Raw genomic sequence first — 26672 nt, 5'->3', positions numbered from 1 at the left:
TCATTGAATCCACTAGATTCCTCTGGGACATTGTACAACTTCAAAGGCCGTTTTCTTCAAACGCAATTTTTTTTATTCACCTGCAGCATTTAAGATAAGATATTCCTTTATTGTCCACACATGAGGAAATTTCATTGTTGCAACACAGTAGACACAGAGGAAAAGGACAGATAACTTATAGGAATAAGTATAAGTATATACTCTTAATAGAAGAACTCTTATAAACAAACCTCTTATAAACAAAAACTCCTATAGACAAAACCTCTCATTTCTTAATAAGGAATAGAGGGGAAAAATAAAGATCAAATAAAATCAAAACAGCTAGCGTAAGACAAGATAATACTAATAATAATGGTAAAATAAACACTCTATTTACATCAGTTATATGCACATGAATGTGACATTATTGCGTGTACGACAGTAATTGCACATGAATAATATGATATTTAAACATTTAATTAAAAGTTTAAATGTTCAGATATGAAACAGATGCTAATGTTAAAAACCTTTTGAATTCAAACAAACAAGCTTAAACTTAATTATCTCTTTGAGTAGACCACCACCAGACATTTGACCCACTCTGCATTTGACCGCAAGCTCACAGGAGTTTACAGAAAAGTAAAAGTAAACTAGATATTATAACGTGAAAAAAAAGAAACAAAAAAGCAAATAAACTCAAATTTCAGTGGAGAGTAAGAGATTATTCTGACATGCCCATTATTCCCCCGCAGTCTTCCACTTGTCCCAGCGCTTCACCACGGTCGTCCCGGAGAGCTGCATGCTGATCCTGCTGGGCCTGGTGTTGGGCGGCATCGTGCTCATAGCCAATAAGAAGCAGCTGTACCAGTTGGAGCCCGCCCTCTTCTTCCTCTTCCTGCTGCCGACCATAGTGGGCGACGCCGGGTACTTCATGCCCGCCCGGCTCTTCTTCGACAACCTCGGGGCCATTCTGACGTACGCCGTGGTCGGGACGCTGTGGAACGCCTTCTGCACCGGATTCTCGCTCTACACCGCCAAAGTGCTCAACGTCATAGGTCAGTCGCTCGTGTCGATGTCACAAAACGACTATGAAACGGATCAATAACTTTGCGCTTTGATCAGTCATATGCTTAAAGGACATGTATTTAGCTTTTTTTTGCTCTTGTTTCCTTGTCAAAAACATATCTGGAGTTGTATTTAGCTGTATTTATGCTTGTTTGATGAATCTGGTTTAGTCATTCTGCAACATTTGTCTGACCAGTCATGATTTCAAACAAAACGTGACAAAATAAGTGACGTTTATCGGGTTGATCAGTTTAGCTTATTTATTTGAGACCGGGACAGTGCACAATACTGAACTAAACTCCAGTTAAGATAAATATATTCTGAATTTTTCAAAAAATAAATGTGAGAAAAATCACCACAGAATATCACATTTTTTAGGTTTATGATTTCACTTCCTGTTTGTAATTGATGATGTCACACTAGGAATTTACCCAGCAAACACTGGGCCAAAACTCGTATCTTGTCACTTTTTTTTTATTTGACAAATGCAGATATAAGAGACTTTGTTTTGTTGAATTCATGTTTAGAAGGTCAAAAAAGTAGTTTCTTTGTGTAAATTCTGCATTAATTTTGACTGAAGTGAGTGTTCTTAGTGTGATGTCACTTCCTGTCATTTGCTACAGAACGTTTTCTCCACAAATACCTACGATTGGTGTAAAACTATAATTTATATGTACAATAGGTATAAATACACCAAATAAAGTAAAAAACCTGTCTGAGACACTTTAACCTTATCAGGAGCGATGCTTTGTACCAGACTCGAGCTCATTTCCTCCGGTCGTCTCTGGGCAGCTGATGTCATTAAGTCCCACTGAAGGGAGGAGCCTATTGTACATGTTTTACACAGACACGGGGAGAACATGCAAACTCCAGACAGAAAGGCCCCACCGAGTCCAGAAGAATAGCACAGATTTCAACAAGCGAGGCCCTGAACTTATGTTTATGAAATTAATATGTTATATAATTGTTCTGAATAATGCAAGAGTCTTCGAGATGAAATGTCATGCTACGAATTAGCGACTGTGACTGGACCATTGTCTGCTTCTTGGTTTGGGTCCAGACTGTATTCAAACAGACAGTTGGTCTGGTCAGAAATGTAGATGTTAAATGGTAAATCACGTTAATATAGAGCGTTTCTACCTTTAAGGCAGTGAAAGTGCTTTACAAGGAACCTCTCACCTCTTCACACATTTGACATTTTGTGACTGATTGAGAGGCTAAAATGATCAAGTGAAGAAAGATCTGTAATGGCTCTGATGGATTATGTCATTGCACTGAAAAAACATCTCTTAAGGTCAGATCTTTCAGTGCATGTGACTGATGGAGAATATTTTCAATAAGGTGTGAAGTTTCACAATGAATTTCATTTACAAATTAATGTAAGTATCATTATTTTACATTATGCAGTGTTAAATTGCTTAATAATTCCAGATCAGGATTTACTGAATACTTAGTGTTTCACCCTGATCCTTCTGTTTCCTCTCTGTCTGAACATGTCTCATGCTTAATCAAAGGTCAAGGTTAAAACAAGACAAAATCTCAAAGTATTTCAACTCCGTCTGAACGTGTCCTCTCACACTCTCTCAGACGTTCTCTCTCTGCTCTCGCTCACAGATGAGAAGGTGCAGGCCGACCTCATGGACCTCCTTCTGTTGGAGGCTCTGATCTCCGTCTGAACGTGTCCTCTCACACTCTCTCAGACGTTCTCTCTCTGCTCTCGCTCACAGATGAGAAGGTGCAGGCCGACCTCATGGACCTCCTTCTGTTGGAGGCTCTGATCTCCGTCTGAACGAGTCCTCTCACACTCTCTCAGACGTTCTCTCTCTGCTCTCGCTCACAGATGAGAAGGTGCAGGCCGACCTCATGGACCTCCTTCTGTTGGAGGCTCTGATCTCCGTCTGAACGTGTCCTCTCACACTCTCTCAGACGTTCTCTCTCTGCTCTCGCTCACAGATGAGAAGGTGCAGGCCGACCTCATGGACCTCCTTCTGTTGGAGGCTCTGATCTCCGTCTGAACGTGTCCTCTCACACTCTCTCAGACGTTCTCTCTCTGCTCTCGCTCACAGATGAGAAGGTGCAGGCCGACCTCATGGACCTCCTTCTGTTGGAGGCTCTGATCTCCGTCTGAACGTGTCCTCTCACACTCTCTCAGACGTTCTCTCTCTGCTCTCGCTCACAGATGAGAAGGTGCAGGCCGACCTCATGGACCTCCTTCTGTTGGAGGCTCTGATCTCCGTCTGAACGTGTCCTCTCACACTCTCTCAGACGTTCTCTCTCTGCTCTCGCTCACAGATGAGAAGGTCCAGGCCGACCTCATGGACTTCCTGCTGTTCGGGGCCCTGATCTCGGCCGTGGACCCCGTGGCGGTGCTGGCGGTGTTCGAGGAGGTGCACGTGAACGACACCCTCTTCATCATCGTGTTCGGAGAGTCTCTGGTCAACGACGCCGTCACCGTGGTGAGGAGGCAGTCACATGACCGCACGCACACAGAAGATATGGAGCAGGGGAAGACGTGATTCAGTTTGCAGATTTGAATCATTATTTTACTATTTGTGTGTGGATTTAATTAATAACTGCGGTTGTACCAGTTAGCTAAGGCTAGCGCGACGTTTCAGACGTGTTTTTTGGGTTTGTAAAAGTGACTAAATGAAAGCAAAATAAGGAGAGACGGTCCAAAAGATCAGACAGGTTTGTTATAGACGGCAGCTCGTCTTTGGTCACACCACGTTCTAAGTTTAGTCTTTGTGCTTCTGAGACCTACGGCGATTTTAAGACTCAACTCAAGATTTTCCCCGCAATCAGAAATCTTTTGCAGCAGAATCGGACAGAATCATGACACTGACACTCGGCTTTAAAAGACTTTAAATTGAAACTGCAGTTGTGATTTGAGTGCGATTGTTCAAACAGTGGGACGACTTTAGCTGCAACTGAAGATCATTTCTATTGTTCCTCCTGACTTTTTAAATACATTATCAACCACATAAAGGCTAAAATATGAAGAATATTGATGGATTTAATCATGTTTTATTGAGTCGATATAGTCCAGATAACAATTACCATGATCAAAATACAACTATGATTACTAAAGTCGACAAATAATATTTAATTTCTGCTGTTCTATATGACTCTAATGCATAAGACTAAACTTATTACCTATTTGTATTTATTAAATTACATTTGTAAATCAGAAAAAGGTTTTTTGCCATTGTCAGTGAATAAAAACAAGATTCACAAACGAGGAATTTTCTTTGGTGAAAAGGTCCAACATGAAACAACAATATATTAGCAAAATATAAATACATAAAAAAAAAAAATCATAATCATAATAAGACATGAATAAAAAAGTTGTGTTAACTCAAAACAGATACAAAAATAAACTTATACGAAATACTATTGCCGAATACTCCTACTCACTTGGCTGTTTACTCCATGTGGATTGATTTAACACCATAATCTGAAACATTCTGGGCAAAGCAATAACATCTCCATGGAGACGAGAAGGCGGACACATAGTGCACCTTTAATAATGTATCTCTGTGAAACATATGGAGCGCCTCAGTCTCTGCTCAGTACAAAAAGTGAACACATTTTGACCTTGAGGAGCAGAAAAGTCAGCGTAAAGTGTTTTTTTGGCTGATCACAAAAGGCAAACGACGATTTTTACACCCGTTTACTTTGAGTGGATTAACGTGAACATTCTAATCTTACACAGCAGAAAAGGAGCTAATCTCGGCGACTGTGGGGCGACATTAGAAGCATGACTTATGGAAATTATAATCATTCTGGTATGCCTTTAGTATTTAGAGAGCTGGTCGTTTTCATACCAAAGACTCCAAAGAGGCAATGTTTTAAATGTCTGTATTTTCCACTTCCTGCATTGTAGACGTGTTAAATAAGTAGCGTTTTAAATAAGTGGATAAAACACAAGCAGGTTTATGGTTCTTGTAAATAAAAATCATGATTCTGTTTTGATTGCGAGCCACAGCCGTCTAAGCCTCTTACAAAATCACCGCTTTCACAAACTGAGCGACACAGTTTCGACCTTTTAAGCGCCGTTAAAGGCACGTTCGCTTTGGTCGTGAACAGAGACGTTGTTCCGTTGACCGTGTGATGCGTGGATTTGTTTGACCCGTTATTTCAGCTTCAAATGAAATAAAAATGACCTAAGTTAAAAGAACAGAAAAGTGACAGAAGGAGTAGCAGTAAAAGCTTCACATTTGAACAGCAGCTTTGCCACAGATTATAACGGGTGAAAGGGTGAATATTTAGAAGATAATAAATAAAAAACATATAAATGTAAAATAATCTGGACTAAATTTATGTGCCTTAACCTTTCTTTCAATGAGATACCCTTTCTTTTTTTCTTCTTTTTTTTCAAGATTGTTGAAAAAATAAAAACACTCTTTTTCTTCTTCTCTTTTTTAATATATACATAATAATAATAATAATAATGATGATGATAATAATAATAATAATAATAATAATAATGATGATATTGATAATAATAATACGTAAATAATAGTAGTTAATAATAATAAATAAGAGTAGTTAATAATAATAATAATAATACATTAATAATATTAATAAATTATAGTACATTAATGCAAATAATTTATATATATATATATACACATTAACATTCAACCAAAAAAAGGGGGGAAAGAATATTTTGAAAGAAGATAAACCTTTTGTTAGCTTTCGTTTCTTCATCAAAATTTTTTTTTTTATTTTGCTCCAAACTTTCTGCAGCAAAGTTGACGCCAGCTTCCACTGGTTATTTTCAGCTTGAGAAAACTTATTTTGATCATTATTAAGTAAGTTTTCTTCCACTGTAGGTGCTGTACAAAGTCTACATCTCGTTCGTGGAGGTGGGACCGGCGAACGTGCAGACGGCGGACTACTTCAAAGGCGTGGGTGAGATTAAAGTCCTGCAGCTGGAACCAGATGAGTTTGTGTTATTTATTTCACATCAAAACGCATCTCAGCTCAGCGTTTCCCCCGATGTGACGCATAATTATAAACTCATCAAAACTGGCTGTTTGGGGTGAGTCTGAGTTGGCTAGTTTGAACATAGTGTTAACAGTTTGAAAAGAATGTACACATATTATACTAAATTGAGTTTTTCTCTCTTTAAAACATGTTCAGACATTGTTCCTTCATCAAAATCATACCTGGAGCAGCTTTTTGCTTCTTTCACGCTGGTTTGTTGAATCCTCCGAGCGTCAAAAACACTCCGTTCTGAATCTCCTCGATGTGTGATGTGGATCTGAGAATCTTCTGTTCTGTTTTTAAGTCCATAAATGAATCATGTTGAGACTCAGAGCGTTTCAGCCTCTCGTAGCTCAGTTCCTCGTGGGAAACGCCACTGGAAATCAATCACATTTTCAAAACCTTTTTATATTTTCTAAAACATGAGATGCCAAACTAAAGGTACTCAAGAGCATGTTTAAAGGTCAATAACGATATAAATAAGCCATAATATTTGTCTGTTAACGTGCCCGACCTCTGAGGACGACCTTAACGCAGCGATAGACTGATCCTATTGTAAATGTATACTTCCTATTTATATGTACAAACTGCCACTTGACTGATGTAAAACTATGATAAATATGTACTATTAATTACACTATTATACTATTAAATATGTACTATTAATTACACTATTATACTATTAAATATGTACTATTAATTACACTATTATACTATTAAATATGTACTATTAATTACACTATTATACTATTAAATATGTACTATTAATTACACTATTATACTATTAAATATGTACTATTAATTACACTATTATACTATTAAATATGTACTATTAATTACACTATTATACTATTAAATATGTACTATTAATTACACTATTATACTATTAAATATGTACTATTAATTACACTATTATACTATTAAATATGTACTATTAATTACACTATTATACTATTAAATATGTACTATTCCACCAAACTTAAGTATTCATTTGAAAAATAAAAAAAATCGTCCAGTAAATACCTTTCTGTGCCACTGTTTTCCCTCATCCCTCCCCTCCCCTCCCCTCTCCTCCCCTCTCTCCCCCCTCTCCTCCTCTCTCCCTCTCTCCTCCTCTCCTCCTCTCTCCCTCTCTCCTCCTCTCTCCCTCTCTCCCCCCTCTCTCCTCCTCTCTCCCTCTCTCCTCTTCTCTCCCCCCTCTCCTCTCCCCTCTCTCCCCCCTCCCCTCTCTCCTCCTCTCTCCCTCTCTCCTCCTCTCTCCCTCTCTCCTCCTCTCCCTCTCCTCCTCTCTCCCTCTCTCCTCCTCTCTCCCTCTCTCCCCCCTCCCCTCTCTCCCCCCCTCTCTCCTCCTCTCTCCCCCCTCTCCTCTCTCTCCCCCCCTCTCTCCTCCTCTCTCCCTCTCTCCCCCCTCCCCTCTCTCCCCCCCTCTCTCCTCCTCTCTCCCCCCTCTCCTCTCTCTCCCCCCCTCTCTCCTCCTCTCTCCCTCTCCCCCCCTCCCCTCTCTCCCCCCTCTCTCCTCCTCTCTCCCTCTCTCCCCCCTCCCCTCTCTCCCCCCTCTCTCCTCCTCTCTCCCTCTCTCTTCCTCTCTCCTCTTCTCTCCCCCCTCTCCTCTCCCCTCTCTCCCCCCTCCCCTCTCTCCCCCCTCCCCTCTCTCCTCCTCTCTCCCTCCCCCCCCTCCCCTTTCTCCTCCCCTCTCTCCCCCCCTCTCTCCTCCTCTCTCCCTCTCTCCTCCTCTCTCCCTCTCTCCCCCCTCCCCTCTCTCCCCCCTCTCTCCTCCTCTCTCCCTCTCTCCTCCTCTCTCCTCTTCTCTCCCCCCTCTCCTCTCCCCTCTCTCCCCCCTCCCCTCTCTCCCCCCTCCCCTCTCTCCTCCTCTCTCCCTCTCCCCCCCTCCCCTCTCTCCTCCCCTCTCTCCCCCCCTCTCTCCTCCTCTCTCCCTCTCTCCCCCCTCTCCTCTCCCCTCTCTCCCCCCTCCCCTCTCTCCCCCCTCCCCTCTCCCCCCCTCCCCTCTCTCCTCCCCTCTCTCCCCCCCTCTCTCCTCCTCTCTCCCTCTCCCCCCCCTCCCCTCTCTCCCCCCCTCTCTCCTCCTCTCTCCCTCTCTCCCCCCTCCCCTCTCTCCCCCCTCTCCTCCTCTCTCCCTCTCTCTTCCTCTCTCCTCTTCTCTCCCCCCTCTCCTCTCCCCTCTCTCCCCCCTCCCCTCTCTCCCCCCTCCCCTCTCTCCTCCTCTCTCCCTCCCCCCCTCCCCTCTCTCCTCCCCTCTCTCCCCCCCTCTCTCCTCCTCTCTCCCTCTCTCCTCCTCTCTCCCTCTCTCCCCCCCTCCCCTCTCTCCTCCCCTCTCTCCCCCCCTCTCTCCCTCTCTCCTCCTCTCTCCCTCTCTCCCCCCCTCCCCTCTCTCCCCCCTCTCTCCTCCTCTCTCCCTCTCTCCTCCTCTCTCCTCTTCTCTCCCCCCTCTCCTCTCCCCTCTCTCCCCCCTCCCCTCTCTCCCCCCTCCCCTCTCTCCTCCTCTCTCCTCCCCCCCCTCCCCTCTCTCCCCCCCTCTCCTCCCCTCTCACCCCCCCTCTCTCCTCCTCTCTCCCTCTCTCCTCCTCTCTCCCTCTCTCCCCCCTCCCCTCTCTCCCCCCTCTCTCCTCCTCTCTCCCCCCTCTCCTCTCTCTCCCCCCCTCTCTCCTCCTCTCTCCCTCTCCCCCCCCTCCCCTCTCTCCCCCCCTCTCTCCTCCTCTCTCCCTCTCTCCCCCCTCCCCTCTCTCCCCCCTCTCCTCCTCTCTCCCTCTCTCTTCCTCTCTCCTCTTCTCTCCCCCCTCTCCTCTCCCCTCTCTCCCCCCTCCCCTCTCTCCCCCCTCCCCTCTCTCCTCCTCTCTCCCTCCCCCCCTCCCCTCTCTCCTCCCCTCTCTCCCCCCCTCTCTCCTCCTCTCTCCCTCTCTCCTCCTCTCCCCCCCCTCCCCTCTCTCCTCCCCTCTCTCCCCCCTCCCCTCTCTCCTCCTCTCTCCTCCCCCCCCTCCCCTCTCTCCCCCCCTCTCCTCCCCTCTCACCCCCCCTCTCTCCTCCTCTCTCCCTCTCTCCTCCTCTCTCCCTCTCTCCCCCCTCCCCTCTCTCCCCCCTCTCTCCTCCTCTCTCCCCCCTCTCCTCTCTCTCCCCCCCTCTCTCCTCCTCTCTCCCTCTCCCCCCCTCCCCTCTCTCCCCCCCTCTCTCCTCCTCTCTCCCTCTCTCCCCCCTCCCCTCTCTCCCCCCTCTCCTCCTCTCTCCCTCTCTCTTCCTCTCTCCTCTTCTCTCCCCCCTCTCCTCTCCCCTCTCTCCCCCCTCCCCTCTCTCCCCCCTCCCCTCTCTCCTCCTCTCTCCCTCCCCCCCCTCCCCTCTCTCCTCCCCTCTCTCCCCCCCTCTCTCCTCCTCTCTCCCTCTCTCCTCCTCTCCCCCCCCTCCCCTCTCTCCTCCCCTCTCTCCCCCCCTCTCTCCTCCTCTCTCCCTCTCTCCTCCTCTCTCCCTCTCTCCCCCCCTCCCCTCTCTCCCCCCTCTCTCCTCCTCTCTCCCTCTCTCCTCCTCTCTCCTCTTCTCTCCCCCCTCTCCTCTCCCCTCTCTCCCCCCTCCCCTCTCTCCCCCCTCCCCTCTCTCCTCCTCTCTCCCTCTCCCCCCCCTCCCCTCTCTCCTCCCCTCTCTCCCCCCCTCTCTCCTCCTCTCTCCCTCTCTCCTCCTCTCTCCCTCTCTCCCTCTCTCCCCTCTCTCCCCCCCTCCTCTCCTCTCCCCCCTCTCCTCTCCCAGCCTCCTTCTTGATCGTGAGTATCGGGGGCACTCTGGTGGGCCTGGTGTTTGCCGTGATCCTGGGCTTCATCACTAGATTCACTAAGAAGGTCCGCATCATCGAGCCGCTCTTCGTCTTCCTGCTCGTGTACCTGGCCTATCTGACCGCCGAGCTCTTCTCCCTCTCCTCCATCTTGTCGTAAGCACTCACACTTTGACTCCCCCAAGCGCAAAACAAGAGGAAACATTTAAATATGTGTTTTTCTTTTAACGTGTCTTTTCGTTCACACGTTTTGTCATTATCTCTGGGCTGATTTCATTTCCACAAACGTCCTTCCAAACACACATTCCTGCACGTTTTTATACATGAAATAAAGTAAATGAAGCGACTGTGACAGCGACAGGGAAAAAACTGCTGTGATGAACAGCAACAAGCTTGAAATTTAGCTTTTGGAGTTAATTTTTGTCATTAAATTAAAAAACAATTATCAGATTAAACAACAGCGACCCTCATCTGGTCCGGGAAGTTTTTAAAGGGTTAAATAAATAAAGTGTGCTAATTGCTGCTGACATCATTATCATATTTAATGATCTGGTGTTTCTAGCAATAATGTAAATGTAAACTCTTTAAAAGGTTAAATTTGATTGCTGATGAGGTTTTTTGGTGTTAGTTTGTCTGTTTTCAGCTGTATTTTAAGATTAGATGAAAAGTTAGCCTTTTGCTATCTCATGTCTGTGCAACATATGTACTGTTAAATGTCCCCGTCACACAAATAAATATGTTGAATCGTAATTAAAAAACGTAATTAAAACCGAACCAATCTGTCGGAGTTCAGACTTTGGAGGAAGAAATGTTACTATATTTTGTCTTAAATGATGAGACTGATTAAAAGTGTGCATTGTTCATGTTCATGAAATCAATACTGAGAGACACGTTTTTATTTAATTTTTGAAAAGAAAGCATAAAATCGAACGAAAATCTTAGTATTGTTGAGATTCAGTAGCAGTAATTGTTCCTTTCCCAAGGTTTCCAGCTTTGTAGAGGCTAAACACCGGAATATTCCAGATGAACCTTCTCCTAAAACAGACACGAAACAGGACCTTCTTTTCTTCTCAGGATGACGTTCTGTGGCATCGGTGCAAACAAATACGTGGAGGCGAACATCTCTCAAAAGTCCCGCACCACAGTGAAGTACACCATGAAGACCCTGGCCAGCATCGCCGAGACCATCATCTTCATCTTTCTGGGGATTTCAGCTGTGGACAAGTCCAAATGGGCCTGGGACACGGGCCTGGTCTCCTGCACGCTGGTCTTCATCCTGGTCTTCAGAGCTATCGGTCAGTCACGCTTTCATTCATCAGAAAGTCCGGGTTTAGTCCTGGTTTAGTCCTGGTTTAGTCCTGGTTTAGTCCTGGTTTAGTCCTGGACTGGTTTAGTCCTGGTTTAGTCCTGGTTTAGTCCTGGACTGGTTTAGTCCTGGTTTAGTCCTGGTTTAGTCCTGGTTTAGTCCTGGTTTAGTCCTGGTTTAGTCCTGGACTGGTTTAGTCCTGGTTTAGTCCTGGTTTAGTCCTGGACTGGTTTAGTCCTGGTTTAGTCCTGGTTTAGTCCTGGTTTAGTCCTGGACTGGTTTAGTCCTGGTTTAGTCCTGGACTTTTCACCTCCTGGTTTATTTTCGATTTGATCCTGGTTTAGTCCTGGACTGGTTTAGTAATTAGGCTTAGAAGCTTAGTCTTGGTTTAGTCCTGGTTTAGTCCTGGACTGGTTTTCTTCTGGTTTAGTTCTGATTTGGTCCTTGGTTTAGTCCTGGACTTGTTTTCTTCTGGTTTAGTTCTGATTTTATCCTGGTTTAGTCCTGGGCTCTTTTATTAATTAGGCTTAGAAGCTTAGTATTGGTTTAGTCTTGATTTAGTCCATATTTGTCACTTTTTAGTGTGAATGTATGAATCATTATATTTAGCGTAATTGTCTTCTTCCTTTTTTGAGGGTTGCAAGGATTGATCAGAACAATCAGGACTAAACCGACTGCTGACAGAAGAATCCACATTTACCATTCAAGGCCCATAAAACGACTAAAATGCGTCTGTTTGTCTGATTTACTCTGATTATAAGTGTGAACAAACTCTTTTCTTAAAACTTTAAATTTCGCCAAGAATGTTTTTAGTTAAATATATGAATGAGTAAAGGAGGACGGTCTGATTGACTCAAGTTTGGGCATTTGTTGGGTTTTGACAATTCCTCCTTAAAAACTGAAGCTAATCAAAAAAGATTTGTCTTTTTTACAAGTCTTTCAGAGACTTGTAAAAAAAAAAGTTAATTATTATTATTTAATCATTTAATTTTATATATATATATATATATATATATATATATATATATATATATATATATATATATATATATATATATTGTTTTGGAGTTCAAACTGAGCCCAATTCATCCCAGAATGTTTGATTTGACTGAAAATAAGTGGGTTACAGCATTATTTTTGTATTTATCCCACATTATTGTTCGACTAGATGAATCATTGAAAAAAATAATTGCTACTTGACTAAAGTAATTGTCAGTTAGAACCATGAACCATTGACTGCTTTCTACTGTATTTTTGCGCCAAATGGAGAATAATGCCGTCGTTTGTTTGCGTTTTCTAATTATTGGGAAATACAATCCTGATTAAAGTCTAGTGTACATATATTTTCCTTTTGCTTGTGCTTTTGTAACTCAAACCTGTCAGTATTCTTCTCGTAAACGCTGTTGTAAACGCTGGAGTCTTTGGCATTTGACATTTGAGGTTTTTTTTGTTGTTGTGTGAAATAGAATCCAGAGCAGGGTAAATGCCACTCCATCATTCTTCTTTATCCAATGAAGAACTGTTTTAACCTTCACAGTCTTATATTATTCATTTGAATGGCTCGTGTTAAAGAGATAGAACTTATTAGGGTTTTAGGGCCTTGAGTTGTTATTATAAAGTTGGCCATTGGATTCTCTCTTTTCTAACATCCCAGACAGAGCGACCTTGGACTTGGTTTAGTTCTGGGTTGGACTGGATTTGGTCCTGGTTAGTTGTAGTTAAGTCCTTCTTTAGTCCTAGTTTATTTGTGATCGGATCTACTGTTGGTTTAGTCCTGTCAAAGCCCTGTTTTTTTCTTCACAAACCAGGACTAAACCAGGACTAAATGACTAAACCAAGTGTGAACATCTAAAGTCTTAGTTTAGCCCTGGTTTAGTCCTAAAAGCCCCAGTCTAGTTCTAGTTGATCCAGTTTTCATTCTTGGTTTAGCTCTGGTTTCATTCTTTTTCATTCCTGCTTTAACCCTGATTTAGTCCTGGTTTAGTCCTGGTTTGGTCATGATATTGTCCTGGTTCAGTCCTGGTTCAGTTCGGGTTCAATCCAGGTTTAGCCTTGGTTTACGTCCAGATTTAGCCCTGGTGTAGTCCTGGTTTAGCCCTGGTTTGGTCATGATATTGTCCTGGTTCAGCCCTGGTTTAGCCCTGGTTTAGCCCTGGTTTAGTCCTGGTTTGGTCATAATATGGTCCTAGTTTAGTCCTGGTTTAGCCGTGGTTTGGTCATGATATTGTCCTGGTTCAGTCCTGGTTTAGCCCTGGTTTAGTCCTGGTTTAGCCCTGGTTTAGTCCTGGTTTAACCCTGGTTTGGTCATGATATTGTCCTGGTTCAGCCCTGGTTTAGCCCTGGTTTAGTCCTGGTTTGGTCATAATATGGTCCTGGTTCAGCCCTGGTTTAGCCCTGGTTTAGTCCTGGTTTGGTCATAATATGGTCCTGGTTCAGCCCTGGTTCAGCCCTGGTTTAGCCCTGGTTTAGTCCTGGTTTGGTCATAATATGGTCCTGGTTCAGCCCTGGTTTAGCCCTGGTTTAGTCCTGGTTTGGTCATAATATGGTCCTGGTTCAGTCCTGGTTTAGTCCTGGTTTAGCCCTGGTTTGGTCATGATATTGTCCTGGTTTAACCCAGGTTTAGCCCTGGTTTAGCCCTGGTTTGGTCATGATATGGTCCTGGTTTAGTGGTGTTTCAGTCCTGGTTTAGCCCTGGTTTAGCCCTGGTTTGGTCATGATATGGTCCTGGTTTAGTGGTGTTTCAGTCCTGGTTTAGCCCTGGTTTAGCCCTGGTTTAACCCTGGTTTGGTCATGATATTGTCCTGGTTTAGCCCTGGTTTAGCCCTGGTTTAGTCCTGGTTTGGTCATAATATGGTCCTGGTTCAGTCCTGGTTTAGTCCTGGTTTAGCCCTGGTTTGGTCATGATATTGTCCTGGTTTAACCCAGGTTTAGCCCTGGTTTAGCCCTGGTTTGGTCATGATATGGTCCTGGTTTAGTGGTGTTTCAGTCCTGGTTTAGCCCTGGTTTAGCCCTGGTTTAACCCTGGTTTGGTCATGATATTGTCCTGGTTTAGCCCTGGTTTAGCCCTGGTTTAGTCCTGGTTTGGTCATAATATGGTCCTGGTTTAGCCCTGGTTTAGCCCTGGTTTAGTCCTGGTTTGGTCATAATATGGTCCTGGTTCAGTCCTGGTTTAGTCCTGGTTTAGCCCTGGTTTGGTCATGATATTGTCCTGGTTTAACCCAGGTTTAGCCCTGGTTTAGCCCTGGTTTGGTCATGATATGGTCCTGGTTTAGTGGTGTTTCAGTCCTGGTTTAGCCCTGGTTTAGCCCTGGTTTAACCCTGGTTTGGTCATGATATTGTCCTGGTTTAGCCCTGGTTTAGCCCTGGTTTAGTCCTGGTTTGGTCATAATATGGTCCTGGTTCAGTCCTGGTTTAGTCCTGGTTTAGCCCTGGTTTGGTCATGATATTGTCCTGGTTTAACCCAGGTTTAGCCCTGGTTTAGCCCTGGTTTGGTCATGATATGGTCCTGGTTTAGTGGTGTTTCAGTCCTGGTTTAGCCCTGGTTTAGCCCTGGTTTGGTCATGATATGGTCCTGGTTTAGTGGTGTTTCAGTCCCGGTTTAGCCCTGGTTTAGCCCTGGTTTGGTCATGATATGGTCCTGGTTTAGTGGTGTTTCAGTCCTGGTTTAGCCCTGGTTTGGTCATGATATGGTCCTGGTTTAGTGGTGTTTCAGTCCTGGTTTAGCCCTGGTTTGGTCATGATATGGTCCTGGTTTAGTGGTGTTTCAGTCCTGGTTTAGCCCTGGTTTAGCCCTGGTTTGGTCATGATATGGTCCTGGTTTAGTGGTGTTTCAGTCCTGGTTTAGCCCTGGTTTAGCCCTGGTTTGGTCATGATATGGTCCTGGTTTAGTGGTGTTTCAGTCCTGGTTTAGCCCTGGTTTGGTCATGATATGGTCCTGGTTTAGTGGTGTTTCAGTCCTGGTTGCTGCCTGACATTTGTCTTTCTTTGAGGTGAAATGGCAATAACCTCTTCCCTGACCCGCTCTTGTGTCACTGCAGGAGTGATTGGCCAGACTTGGGTCCTGAACCGGTTCCGTCTGGTGCCTCTGGACAAGATCGACCAGGTGGTGATGTCGTACGGTGGCCTGCGGGGGGCGGTGGCGTTCGCTTTGGTCGTGCTGCTGGACGGCGAACAGGTCAAAGCCAAGGATTACTTTGTGGCCACAACAATCGTAGTGGTCTTCTTCACCGTCATGTTCCAGGTGAGACAGCGAGTCAGGACAGAAGGAAAACATGTTCAATTTAAAGATATCAATTTGAAACTTCTCCTGTAGTCTATGCACATAAATGTAAGAACAATGTGTAACAGGTTTTCAGCTTTAGTCCTGCTTTAGACCAGCTTTAGACCTGCTTTTGTCCTGGTTTAGTTCTGCTTTAGTCCTGCTTTAGTCCTGCTTTAGACCAGCTTTAGTCCTGCTTTAGTCCTGGTTTAGTTCTGCTTTAGACCTGCTTTAGACCTGCTTTAGACCTGCTTTAGACCTGCTTTAGTCCTGCTTTAGTTCTGCTTTAGTCCTGCTTTAGTCCTGCTTTAGTTCTGCTTTAGTTCTGCTTTAGTCCTGCTTTAGTTCTGCTTTAGTCCTGCTTTAGACCTGCTTTAGACCTGCTTTAGTTCTGCTTTAGTCCTGCTTTAGTTCTGCTTTAGTTCTGCTTTAGTCCTGCTTTAGTCCTGCTTTAGTTCTGCTTTAGTCCTGCTTTAGTCCTGCTTTAGTCCTGGTTTAGTCCTGCTTTAGTCCTGCTTCAGTTCTGCTTTAGTCCTGCTTTAGTTCTGCTTTAGTCCTGCTTTAGTCCCGCTTTAGTCCCGCTTTAGTCCCGCTTGAGTCCCGCTTTAGTTCCGCTTTAGTTCCGCTTTAGTCCTGGTTTAGTCCTGCTTTAGTTCCGCTTTAGTTCCGCTTTAGTCCTGGTTTAGTCCTGCTTTAGTTCTGCTTTAGTCCTGGTTTAGTCCTGCTTTAGTCCTGCTTTAGTCCTGCTTTAGTTCTCCTTTAGTTCTGCTTTAGACCTGCTTTAGACCTGCTTTAGTCCTGCTTTAGTTCTGCTTTAGTCCTGCTTTAGACCTGCTTTAGTCCTGCTTTAGACCTGCTTTAGTCCTGCTTTAGTCCTGCTTTAGTCCTGCTTTAGTTCTGCTTTAGTTCTGCTTTAGTCCTGCTTTAGTTCTGCTTTAGTCCTGCTTTAGTCCTGCTTTAGTCCCGTTTAGTTCTGCTTTAGTCCTGCTTTAGTCCTGCTTTAGTCCTGCTTTAGACCTGCTTTAATCCTGCTTTAGTTTTGCTTTAGTTCTGCTTTAGTCCTGCTTTAGACCTGCTTTAGTCCTGCTTTAGTCCTGCTTTAATCCTGCTTTAGTTCTGCTTTAGTTATGCTTTAGTCCTGCTTTAGTTCTGCTTTAGTCCTGCTTTAGTCCTGCTTTAGTCCTGCTTTAGACCTGCTTTAGTCCTGCTTTAGTCCTGCTTTAGACCTGCTTTAGTCCTGCTTTAGTTCTGCTTTAGTCATGCTTTAGTCCTGCTTTAGTCCTGCTTTAGTTCTGCTTTAGTTCTGCTTTAGTTTTGCTTTAGTCCTGCTTTAGTCCTGCTTTAGTCCTGGTTTAGTCCTGCTTTAGTCCTGCTTTAGTCCTGCTTTAGTTCTGCTTTAGTCATGCTTTAGTCCTGCTTTAGTTCTGCTTTAGTTCTGCTTTAGTCCTGCTTTAGTCCTGGTTTAGTCCTGCTTTAGTTCTGTTTTAGTCCTGCTTTAGTCCTGCTTTAGTCCTGCTTTAGTCCTGGTTTAGTCCTGCTTTAGTTCTGTTTTAGTCCTGCTTTAGTCCTGGTTTAGTCCTGCTTTAGTTCTGTTTTAGTCCTACTTTAGACCTACTTTAGACCTGCTTTAGACGTGCTTTAGACCTACTTTAGACCTGCTTTAGTCCTGCTTTAGACCTGCTTCAGTCCTGCTTTAGTCCTGGTTTAGTCCTGCTTTAGTTCTGTTTTAGTTCTGTTTTAGTCCTACTTTAGACCTACTTTAGTCCTGCTTTAGTTCTGTTTTAGTCCTGCTTTAGTCCTGGTTTAGTCCTGCTTTAGTTCTGTTTTAGTCCTACTTTAGACCTACTTTAGACCTGCTTTAGACGTGCTTTAGACCTACTTTAGTCCTGCTTTAGTTCTGTTTTAGTCCTGCTTTAGTCCTGGTTTAGTCCTGCTTTAGTTCTGTTTTAGTCCTACTTTAGACCTACTTTAGACCTACTTTAGACCTGCTTTAGTCCTGCTTTAGACCTGCTTCAGTCCTGCTTTAGTCCTGGTTTAGTCCTGCTTTAGTTCTGTTTTAGTTCTGTTTTAGTCCTACTTTAGACCTACTTTAGTCCTGCTTTAGTTCTGTTTTAGTCCTGCTTTAGTCCTGGTTTAGTCCTGCTTTAGTTCTGTTTTAGTCCTACTTTAGACCTACTTTAGACCTGCTTTAGACGTGCTTTAGACCTACTTTAGTCCTGCTTTAGTTCTGTTTTAGTCCTGCTTTAGTCCTGGTTTAGTCCTGCTTTAGTTCTGTTTTAGTCCTACTTTAGACCTACTTTAGACCTACTTTAGACCTGCTTTAGACGTGCTTTAGACCTACTTTAGACCTGCTTTAGTCCTGCTTTAGTCCTGCTTTAGTTCTGCTTTAGTCCTGCTTTAGTCCTGCTTTTGTCCTGCTTTAGTTCTATGTTTACATTATTGGCTCAGAGGTCATAAAGGTCGATGTTCAGGAGACTGGACAAGCCACTTTTCAAACTGTGTCAATCTTAATGAAGTTACCCACTGGGGGCGGCACCAATGCATTGTGCTCCTGTCGCCTGGCAACCGTCACAACATGACACGCCCCCTCAGTCCAGTGTTTCCAGAGCCGTGTCTGGGTCAAGAACATCATGTCTGCCATATAAAAGAAACAATCCCAGCTTTTTAGTCGTTTAAGTAACAAAAAACACCTCACTTAAGACGGATAAAGTGATGAGACTAAACCAGGACTAGAACTGGACCAGACCAGAACTACAACAGGACCAAACCAGGACTAGAACAGGACTAAACCAGAACTACAACAGGACCAAACCAGGACAAGAACTGGACCAAACCAGGACTACAACAGGACCAAACCAGGACTAGAACAGGACTAAACCAGAACTACAACAGGACCAAACCAGGACAAGAACTGGACCAAACCAGGACTACAACAGGACCAAACCAGGACTAGAACAGGACTAAACCAGAACTACAACAGGACCAAACCAGGACAAGAACTGGACCAAACCAGGACTACAACAGGACCAAACCAGGACAAGGACAGGACCAAACCAGAACTACAACAGGACCAAACCAGGACTAGAACAGGACTAAACCAGAACTACAACAGGACCAAACCAGGACAAGAACTGGACCAAACCAGGACTACAACAGGACCAAACCAGGACAAGGACAGGACCAAACCAGAACTACAACAGGACCAAACCAGGACAAGAACAGGACCAAACCAGGACTAGGACAGGACCAAACCAGAACTACAACAGGACCAAACCAGGACAAGGACAGGACCAAACCAGGACTAGGACAGGACCAAACCAGGACTAGGACAGGACCAAACCAGGACTAGAACAGGACTAAACCAGAACTACAACAGGACCAAACCAGGACAAGGACAGGACCAAACCAGGACTAGGACAGGACCAAACCAGGACTAGGACAGGACCAAACCAGGACTAGAACAGGACTAAACCAGAACTACAACAGGACCAAACCAGGACAAGAACTGGACCAAACCAGGGCTACAACAGGACCAAACCAGGACAAGGACAGGACCAAACCAGAACTACAACAGGACCAAACCAGGACAAGAACAGGACCAAACCAGGACTAGGACAGGACCAAACCAGGACTAGGACAGGACCAAACCAGAACTACAACAGGACCAAACCAGGACAAGAACAGGACCAAACCAGAACTACAACAGGACCAAACCAGGACAAGAACAGGACCAAACCAGGACTAGGACAGGACCAAACCAGGACTAGGACAGGACCAAACCAGGACTAGGACAGGACCAAACCAGGACTAGAACAGGACTAAACCAGAACTACAACAGGACCAAACCAGGACTAGGACAGGACCAAACCAGGACTAGGACAGGACCAAACCAGAACTACAACAGGACCAAACCAGGACAAGAACAAGACCAAACCAGGACTAGGACAGGACCAAACCAGGACAAGAACAGGACCAAACCAGGACTAGAACAGGACCAAACCAGGACAAGAACAGGACCAAACCAGGACTAGGACAGGACCAAACCAGGACAAGAACAGGACCAAACCAGGACTAGAACAGGACCAAACCAGGACTAGAACAGGACCAAACCAGGACTAGGACAGGACCAAACCAGGACTAGGACAGGACCAAACCAGGACTAGGACAGGACCAAACCAGGACAAGAACAGGACCAAACCAGGACTAGGACAGGACCAAACCAGGACTAGGACAGGACCAAACCAGGACTAGGACAGGACCAAACCAGGACTAGGACAGGACCAAACCAGGACTAGGACAGGACCAAACCAGGACTAGGACAGGACCAAACCAGGACTAAAAATAACACTTTTAGACTTTATACATTAGAGGAGTGTTGGCCCAGTGTACAACATGGTTGCTAAGTTACAGGGATATTATTGCCGAGTGTGATTCCATCATTTACAATCAGGAAATAAAATGTATATATATTTTGAGCTAAACCTAAAATATAACTGATATTTTTAAACTTTTTATGTAAAACTATTGTACAATGTACCAGTAATTTAAGATAAGATAAGATAAGATAAGATATTCCTTTATTGTCCCACATGGGGAAATTTCATTGGTGCAACGCAGGTAGATACAGAGGTAGATACAGAAGAACAGATCACTTATAGGAAGTCTGAAAAACACTTTCAGTAGAAGATCTCCTATAAATAAATAAAAACTCCCATAGACAAATAAATAAATAAATACATAAATACCATTGCATGTGATCACGACAGTAATAATATAAGTTATAAATGATATTGTTTTTCTCTGCGCTTGTTCACACAGATATTGCTGGTGCACTCCAGTTACTTTAATGACTTTATGACTTTAATGACTTTATGACTTTATGACTTTAATGAGCTGCTGTTTGTTATTGAAGGTTTCATATTCTCTGTGTTTATTGTCTCAATGATAAAGTTTTATTGACAGATTTACTTGAAAGTTCCTCATGTTTTACCAGAGCATCTCCTCAGCAGATATTACATTGTTTGGCTAATTACTTTTGTTTCTTCAAGTTGGTACTGAGCAGTTTAGTTTTCCTTTAGGACTCTTTTTATTTCTAGTTTTATCATGCAGTTGTTCATGCTTTTAACGCTGGATCTTTTGTCTAAAGTGTAGTTTGTTTGAAACACAACTGGCTGTGCATAAAATGATTGTATTTGAATGTGTTTTTGCAGATTTTTGGGAAATCTGACTTTCATTAAGAAGTGCTGTTATAAATTAAAGTTTATCAGGATTTTTAACTAAATATGCCTGTCCAATACCGCCCCCCAGTGGTTAAAATGAGTATCAGACGTTTGAGTTCACAGTTTTCAGACTGATTTGAGCTGTTGGATTAGTCCTGGTTCACTCCTGGTTTACTGCTGCTTTAGTCCTTATTAAACTGCATATTAGACACACATATTAGACACATATATTAGACACATATGAGACTACACAACTCACTAAAACATACTTAACATCATTACACTTTACTTTTTTATGTTGATTTTTTACACAGTTTTCCATAGATTGAGCATTTTGATGAATTTATCATTTGACTTTTGGGAAAAGGGAAAAGTTCATCATATTTACGTGATATTTCATCCCTTGAGCACTAAAAATACTTGATTATTCTGTAAAATGAGATGTTAAACTGTCAGAAAAGTGATATCCTCTTGAAGTGTGTGTATTGACTTGTCATTTCAGAACTCACACTTCCTGTTTTCAACTTTTTGTTAATAAAGTCTTCACAATCTGCCACTTGACCGATGTAAAAGTGCGATAAATATTAGAGAATTATTAGAAAAACATGGAAATCCTGTCATATGCAAAAACACACACACAAAAAGAATGTCTTAATTGATGTGGCAATGATGGACCAAATGGTAATAGGTATTTATTTATTTATTTGTAGAATTAGGGCAACTGCAACTTAATGATTCTTTTAGTAATAAAACCATTATTTGTATTGTTCATTGAGGCTGTTTAAATACATTTGAGCAGATAGAGGTTGAAATATGCTTAATAATAATAATAATTATAGTGAGTCAAATCAGAAATTGTTTTGTATTAATAATGCCTTTATCTTATAATAAAAACATCTTTCCGCGTGTGTTTTGGCTAGAGCTGGGTTGAAAAAATCGATTTTCCGATTTTTAATCGATTCGCATATTAATGACCGACTATCGATTCGTACGTCCAAAGTTTATATATTTATTTATTTATTTATTTTAAATGCTCAACGTTTACATTTTATACTTCCAGTTTCAGTACTGGCAGTGTGTGAGCAGTTTTAAAATAAAAATGCTTTTGGTAGCAACCGCTTTTGGGTGAATTCTTAATTATTTTCAAGCATAATAATAATGCACTGGTTAGTGTCCCAGTAGAATCCACTGTTGCAGATGTCGTCACCTCAATGATGTCCTCCATTTATGGTCCTGGATTATCTTTCTTGAAGGTAGATTGACCCTTAACCTTTTCATCAGTCTTCCATCAGTAACTACCAATACTTGTAAGATTTGCTGTTTAATATTGATATAATACTAGTTTTAATATGTTGCTTCTCTACACAGTCATGAAGTGAAGGAAACGGTTCAAATACATTTTTCATTTTTAATAACATTAACCCCCGGATCGAATCAAAATCGGATGGAATCGGATGGAATCTGAGAAAATCGGAAAACAACGATTTTCAAACGTAAAAATCGGAATCGAATCGATTCTTGAAATTTGAATCGAAACCCAGCTCTAGTTTTGGCGAATATAGAGTCCATATAATGATTACAACTATCAAAAAACACACTCACAATCCTTTCTTACAGTCGACAAGTCACGATTAGTTGACTTCGATTTCACCACGTAAACATTTCACACGCGTTTCTTCCGTTTTAGGGTCTGACCATCAAACCTTTGGTGAACTGGCTCAAAGTCCCGCGCTCCACGAGCAGAAAACCCACGATCAACGAGGAAATCCACGAGCGAGTGAGCGACTTTACAGTTTCATGCTATTAAAAACTGAACAGAAGACTTTTGACACGTGTCCTCTGTGTCCAGGCGTTTGACCACATCCTGACCGCAGTGGAGGACATCGCTGGACTTCAGGGTTATCACCACTGGAGAGACAAGTCAGTATTAAAACATCAATCAAAGTGGGACTAAATCAACACTTGTTTTGCTGCTAAACTGCATCGTGTTTAAGTTGATTGTGATTGTAGTTGCTATGACTGTCCACTAGGCGGCGCTTTCATTCTATATAATGATGTTTTAGTCCAGTTCAGGCTTTTCTATTTTTCTCATAAAATCAAGAGTTATTTCTTGTTGAAATCTCAAATGAAGAGTGAGCTTGTCTATTCACTCTATTACGTGTTTAAAGGTGCACTGTGTAACTTTTCTGCTTGTCTCCAGGGAGATTTTACTGACATTAAACGTAATCAACATACAAACGATTTTAACCCAAAAATAGATGATTCAAAAACATTTACTTGCGTTAGAGGTGATTTAATAGTGATAAAGAACTTTTAAAAACGTGCTCTCTTAATATGAAGGTGCTCTTTTCTCCACAATCGTGACTTGTAACTTTTCTGGTGGAGGATCTCCATCCATCCATCCATTTTCTGCCGCTTTATCCGGGGCTGGGTCGCACGGGCAGCAGTCTGAGCAGGGACTCCCAGACTTCCTTCTCCCCAGACACTTCCTCCAACTCCTCCGGGGGGATCCCGAGGCGTTCCCAGGCCAGCCGAGAGACATAGTCTCTCCAGCGTGTCCTGGGTCTTCCCCGGGGCCTCTTCCCGGTGGGACATGCCTGAAACACCTCCCGAGGGAGGCGCCCAGGAGGCATCCGGAACAGATGCCCGAGCCACCTCAACTGGCTCCTCTCGACGTGGAGGAACAGCGGCTCTACTCCGAGCTCCCCCCGTGTGGCCGAGCTCCTCACCTTATCTCTAAGGGAGCGCCCAGCCACACGGCGGAGGAAACTCATTTCGACCGCTTGTATCCGCGATCTTGTTCTTTCGGTCACTACCCAAAGCTCATGACCATAGGTGAGGGTAGCAACGTAGACCGACCGGTAAATAGAGAGCTTTGCCTTTCGGCTCAGCTCCTTCTTCACCACAACGGTCCGATGCAGCGACTGCATCACTGCAGCCGCTGCACCGATCCGCCTGTCGATCTCACGCTCCATCCTTCCCTCACTCGTGAACAAGACCCCGAGATACTTGAACTCCTCCACTTGGGGCAAGGACACCCCACCCACCTGAAGAGGGCAGGCCACCTTTTTCCGGTCGAGAACCATGGCCTCGGATTTGGAGGTGCTGATTCTCATCCCAGCCGCTTCACACTCGGCTCAAACCGTCCCAGTGCATGTTGCAGGTCCGGGTTTGATGGAGCCATCAGGACAACATCGTCTGCAAACAGCAGAGATGAGATCCTGTGGTCCCCAAACCGGACACCCTCCGACCCCTGACCACACCCTCCGACCCCTGACTGCGCCTAGAAATTCTGTCCATAAAAATTATGAACAGAACTGGTGACAAAGGGCAGCCCTGGCGGAGTCCAACATGCACTGGGAACAGGTCAGACTTACTGCCGGCAATGAACACAGCTCCTGCTCCGGTCATACAGGGACCGGACAGCCCTGAGCAAAGGTCACCGGACCCCGTACTCCCGGAGCACCCCCCAAAGGACACCCCGAGGGACACGGTCAAAAGCCTTCTCCAGATCCACAAAGCACATGTGGACTGGTTGGGCAAACTCCCATGAACCCTCGAGCACCCGATGGAGGGTATAGAGCTGGTCCAGTGTTCCACGACCACGTGGTCAGCAGGCCTCCACCCGCACCGTAAACGGTGTTGGTGAGGCACTGCTTCCCCCTCCTGAGGCGCCGGACGGTTTGCCAGAATTTCTTTGGTGCCGACCGATAGTCCTCCTCCATGGCCTCCCCGAACTCCTCCCAGGCCCGGGTTTTTGCCTCTGCGACAGCACGAGCCGCGGCTCGCTTGGCCTGCCGATACCCGTCAATGACCTCCGGAGACCTACAAGCCAGAGTGGCCTGATAGGCCTCCTTCTTCAGTCTGACGGTATCCCTTACTTCCGGTGTCCACCACCGGGTTCGGGGGTTGCCGCCACGACAGGCACCGGAGACCTTGCGACCACAGCTCCGAGCAGCCGCATCAACAATGGAGGCGGAGAACATGGTCCACTCGGACTCAATGTCCCCAACCTCCCCCGGGACATGGGAGAAGCTCTCCCGGAGGTGCGAGTTGAATACCCTACTGACAGAGGGCTCCACAAGACGTTCCCAACAGACCCTCACAATGCGCTTGGGTCTGCCAAGTCTGTCCGGCTTCCTCCTCCGCCAGCGGATCCAACTCACCACCAGGTGGTGATCGGTTGACAAATCTGCCCCTCTCTTCACCCGAGTGAAGAGATCATTGACCTCCGGCCTAGGGTGTCCTGGTGCCATGTGCACTGATGGACACCCTTGTGCTTGAACATAGTGTTCGTTATGGACAATCCGTGGCCAGCACAGAAGTCCAATAACTGAACACCGCTCGGGTTCAGATCTGGGAAGCTGTTCTTCTCCAGGTGTCACTGTCATTGCCCACATGGGCTTTGAAGTCCCCCAGTAGAACAACGGAGTCCCCGGTCGGTGCACTGTCCAGTACTCCTCCCAAGGACTCCAAGAAGGCCGGGTACTCTGCACTGCTGTTCGGCCCATAGGTCGCCACAACAGTGAGAGACCTGTCCCCCACCCGAAGGCGGAGGGACGCGACCCTCTCGTTCACTGGGGTGAACTCCAACACGTGGCGGCCCTCTCGAGGAGATGGGTTCCAGAGCCCAAACTGTGCGTGGAGGTGAGGCTGACTATATCTAGTCGATATCGCTCAACCTCCCGCACAAGCTCAGGCTCTTTCCCCCCCAGCGAGGTGACATTCCATGTCCCCAGAGTTAGTCTCTGTGTCTGGAGATCTGGTCGCCGAGGCCCCTGCCGTCGACTGCCGCCCAGATCTCTCTGCACCGGCCCCTTATGGATCCTCCTGCGGGTGGTGGGCCCACGTCGCTCTTTCGGGCTGTGCCCGGCCGGGCCCCGTGGTGGAGGATCTGCCACGGTTAATGCTGCAGTATTGGGTCCAGAGAGACGTCTGCTGTGATTGGTCAAAGTTGTAACGTTTAGGCTAAAAGTGTAAGATTAGGAAAATGTACTATTATTATTCATTTTTAATAATAATAATAATATTAATAATAATAATGACAAAACTAATATAAGAACATATTTGTAGAGGTCTAAATTAAGTGTATATATTGCTGCCTTTGCAATTGAATAATGATAAAGATGAAACAATATATTCTGCAGCGCTTGAGTCTCCTGTGATGTTGCTGAAGTAGATCTGAACAGCTGTAAGTCTGTAAATGTGACTGTGCGGCTCTGAGCAGGTGGGAGCAGTTTGACAAGAACTACCTGAGCAAGCTCCTGCTGAGGAAGTCCGTGTACAGGAAGAGCGAGCTGTGGGAGGCGTATCAGAAGATCAACATCCGCGACGCCATCAGTGTCATCGACCAGGTGAGAGCGGGCGGAGTCAGGGCGCGCCGTAGGGCCGGACGTGTTTTTAATGTGTGCGGAGGAGGCGATGCAGAGAGATGCAGAGAGATGCAGAGAGATGCGATGCAGAGCGATGCAGAGAGATGCAGAGAGATGCGATGCAGAGCGATGCAGAGAGATGCAGAGAGATGCAGAGCGATGCAGAGAGATGCAGAGAGATGCAGAGCGATGCAGAGAGATGCGATGCAGAGCGATGCAGAGAGATACAGAGAGATGCAGAGCGATGTAGAACGATGCAGAGAGATACAGAGAGATGCAGAGAGATGCTGAGAGATGCAGAGAGATACAGAGAGATGCGATGCAGAGCGATGCAGAGAGATGCAGAGAGATGCAGAGAGATGCAGAGAGATGCAGAGAGATGCAGAGAGATACAGAGAGATGCGATGCAGAGAGATGCGATGCAGAGCGATGCAGAGAGATGCAGAGAGATGCAGAGCGATGCAGAGAGATGCAGAGAGATGCAGAGAGATGCAGAGAGATGCAGAGAGATGCAGAGAGATACAGAGAGATGCAGAGCGATGTAGAACGATGCAGAGAGATACAGAGAGATGCAGAGAGATGCTGAGAGATGCAGAGAGATGCTGAGAGATGCAGAGAGATGCAGAGCGATGCAGAGAGATGCGATGCAGAGCGATGCAGAGAGATGCAGAGCGATGTAGAACGATGCAGAGAGATGCAGAGCGATGTAGAA

General features: G+C 45.0%; 1 protein-coding gene across 1 annotated transcript in view; it reads left to right on the top strand.

Annotated features, from left to right (window-relative positions):
- The window catches only part of slc9a5 (solute carrier family 9 member A5), a 58439-nt gene that overhangs the window by 21012 nt on the left and 10755 nt on the right, over positions 1 to 26672 (top strand). Inside the window, exons 2-10 of the mRNA XM_072465850.1 lie at positions 732 to 1034; positions 3337 to 3500; positions 5880 to 5958; positions 9784 to 9961; positions 10880 to 11100; positions 15149 to 15351; positions 22276 to 22365; positions 22438 to 22508; positions 25816 to 25942. Of these exons, the coding sequence (XP_072321951.1) occupies positions 779 to 1034; positions 3337 to 3500; positions 5880 to 5958; positions 9784 to 9961; positions 10880 to 11100; positions 15149 to 15351; positions 22276 to 22365; positions 22438 to 22508; positions 25816 to 25942 (1389 nt within the window). The 5' untranslated portion in view covers positions 732 to 778. The remainder of the gene's footprint in view (positions 1 to 731; positions 1035 to 3336; positions 3501 to 5879; positions 5959 to 9783; positions 9962 to 10879; positions 11101 to 15148; positions 15352 to 22275; positions 22366 to 22437; positions 22509 to 25815; positions 25943 to 26672) is intronic.

The sequence above is a fragment of the Eucyclogobius newberryi genome, unplaced genomic scaffold (assembly GCF_026437365.1).
Source record: "Eucyclogobius newberryi isolate DKJ021-1_F unplaced genomic scaffold, fEucNew1.0.hap1 SCAF_5, whole genome shotgun sequence".
NCBI lineage: Eukaryota > Metazoa > Chordata > Actinopteri > Gobiiformes > Gobiidae > Eucyclogobius > Eucyclogobius newberryi.
This window is presented reverse-complemented; position numbering and strand designations above follow the sequence as displayed.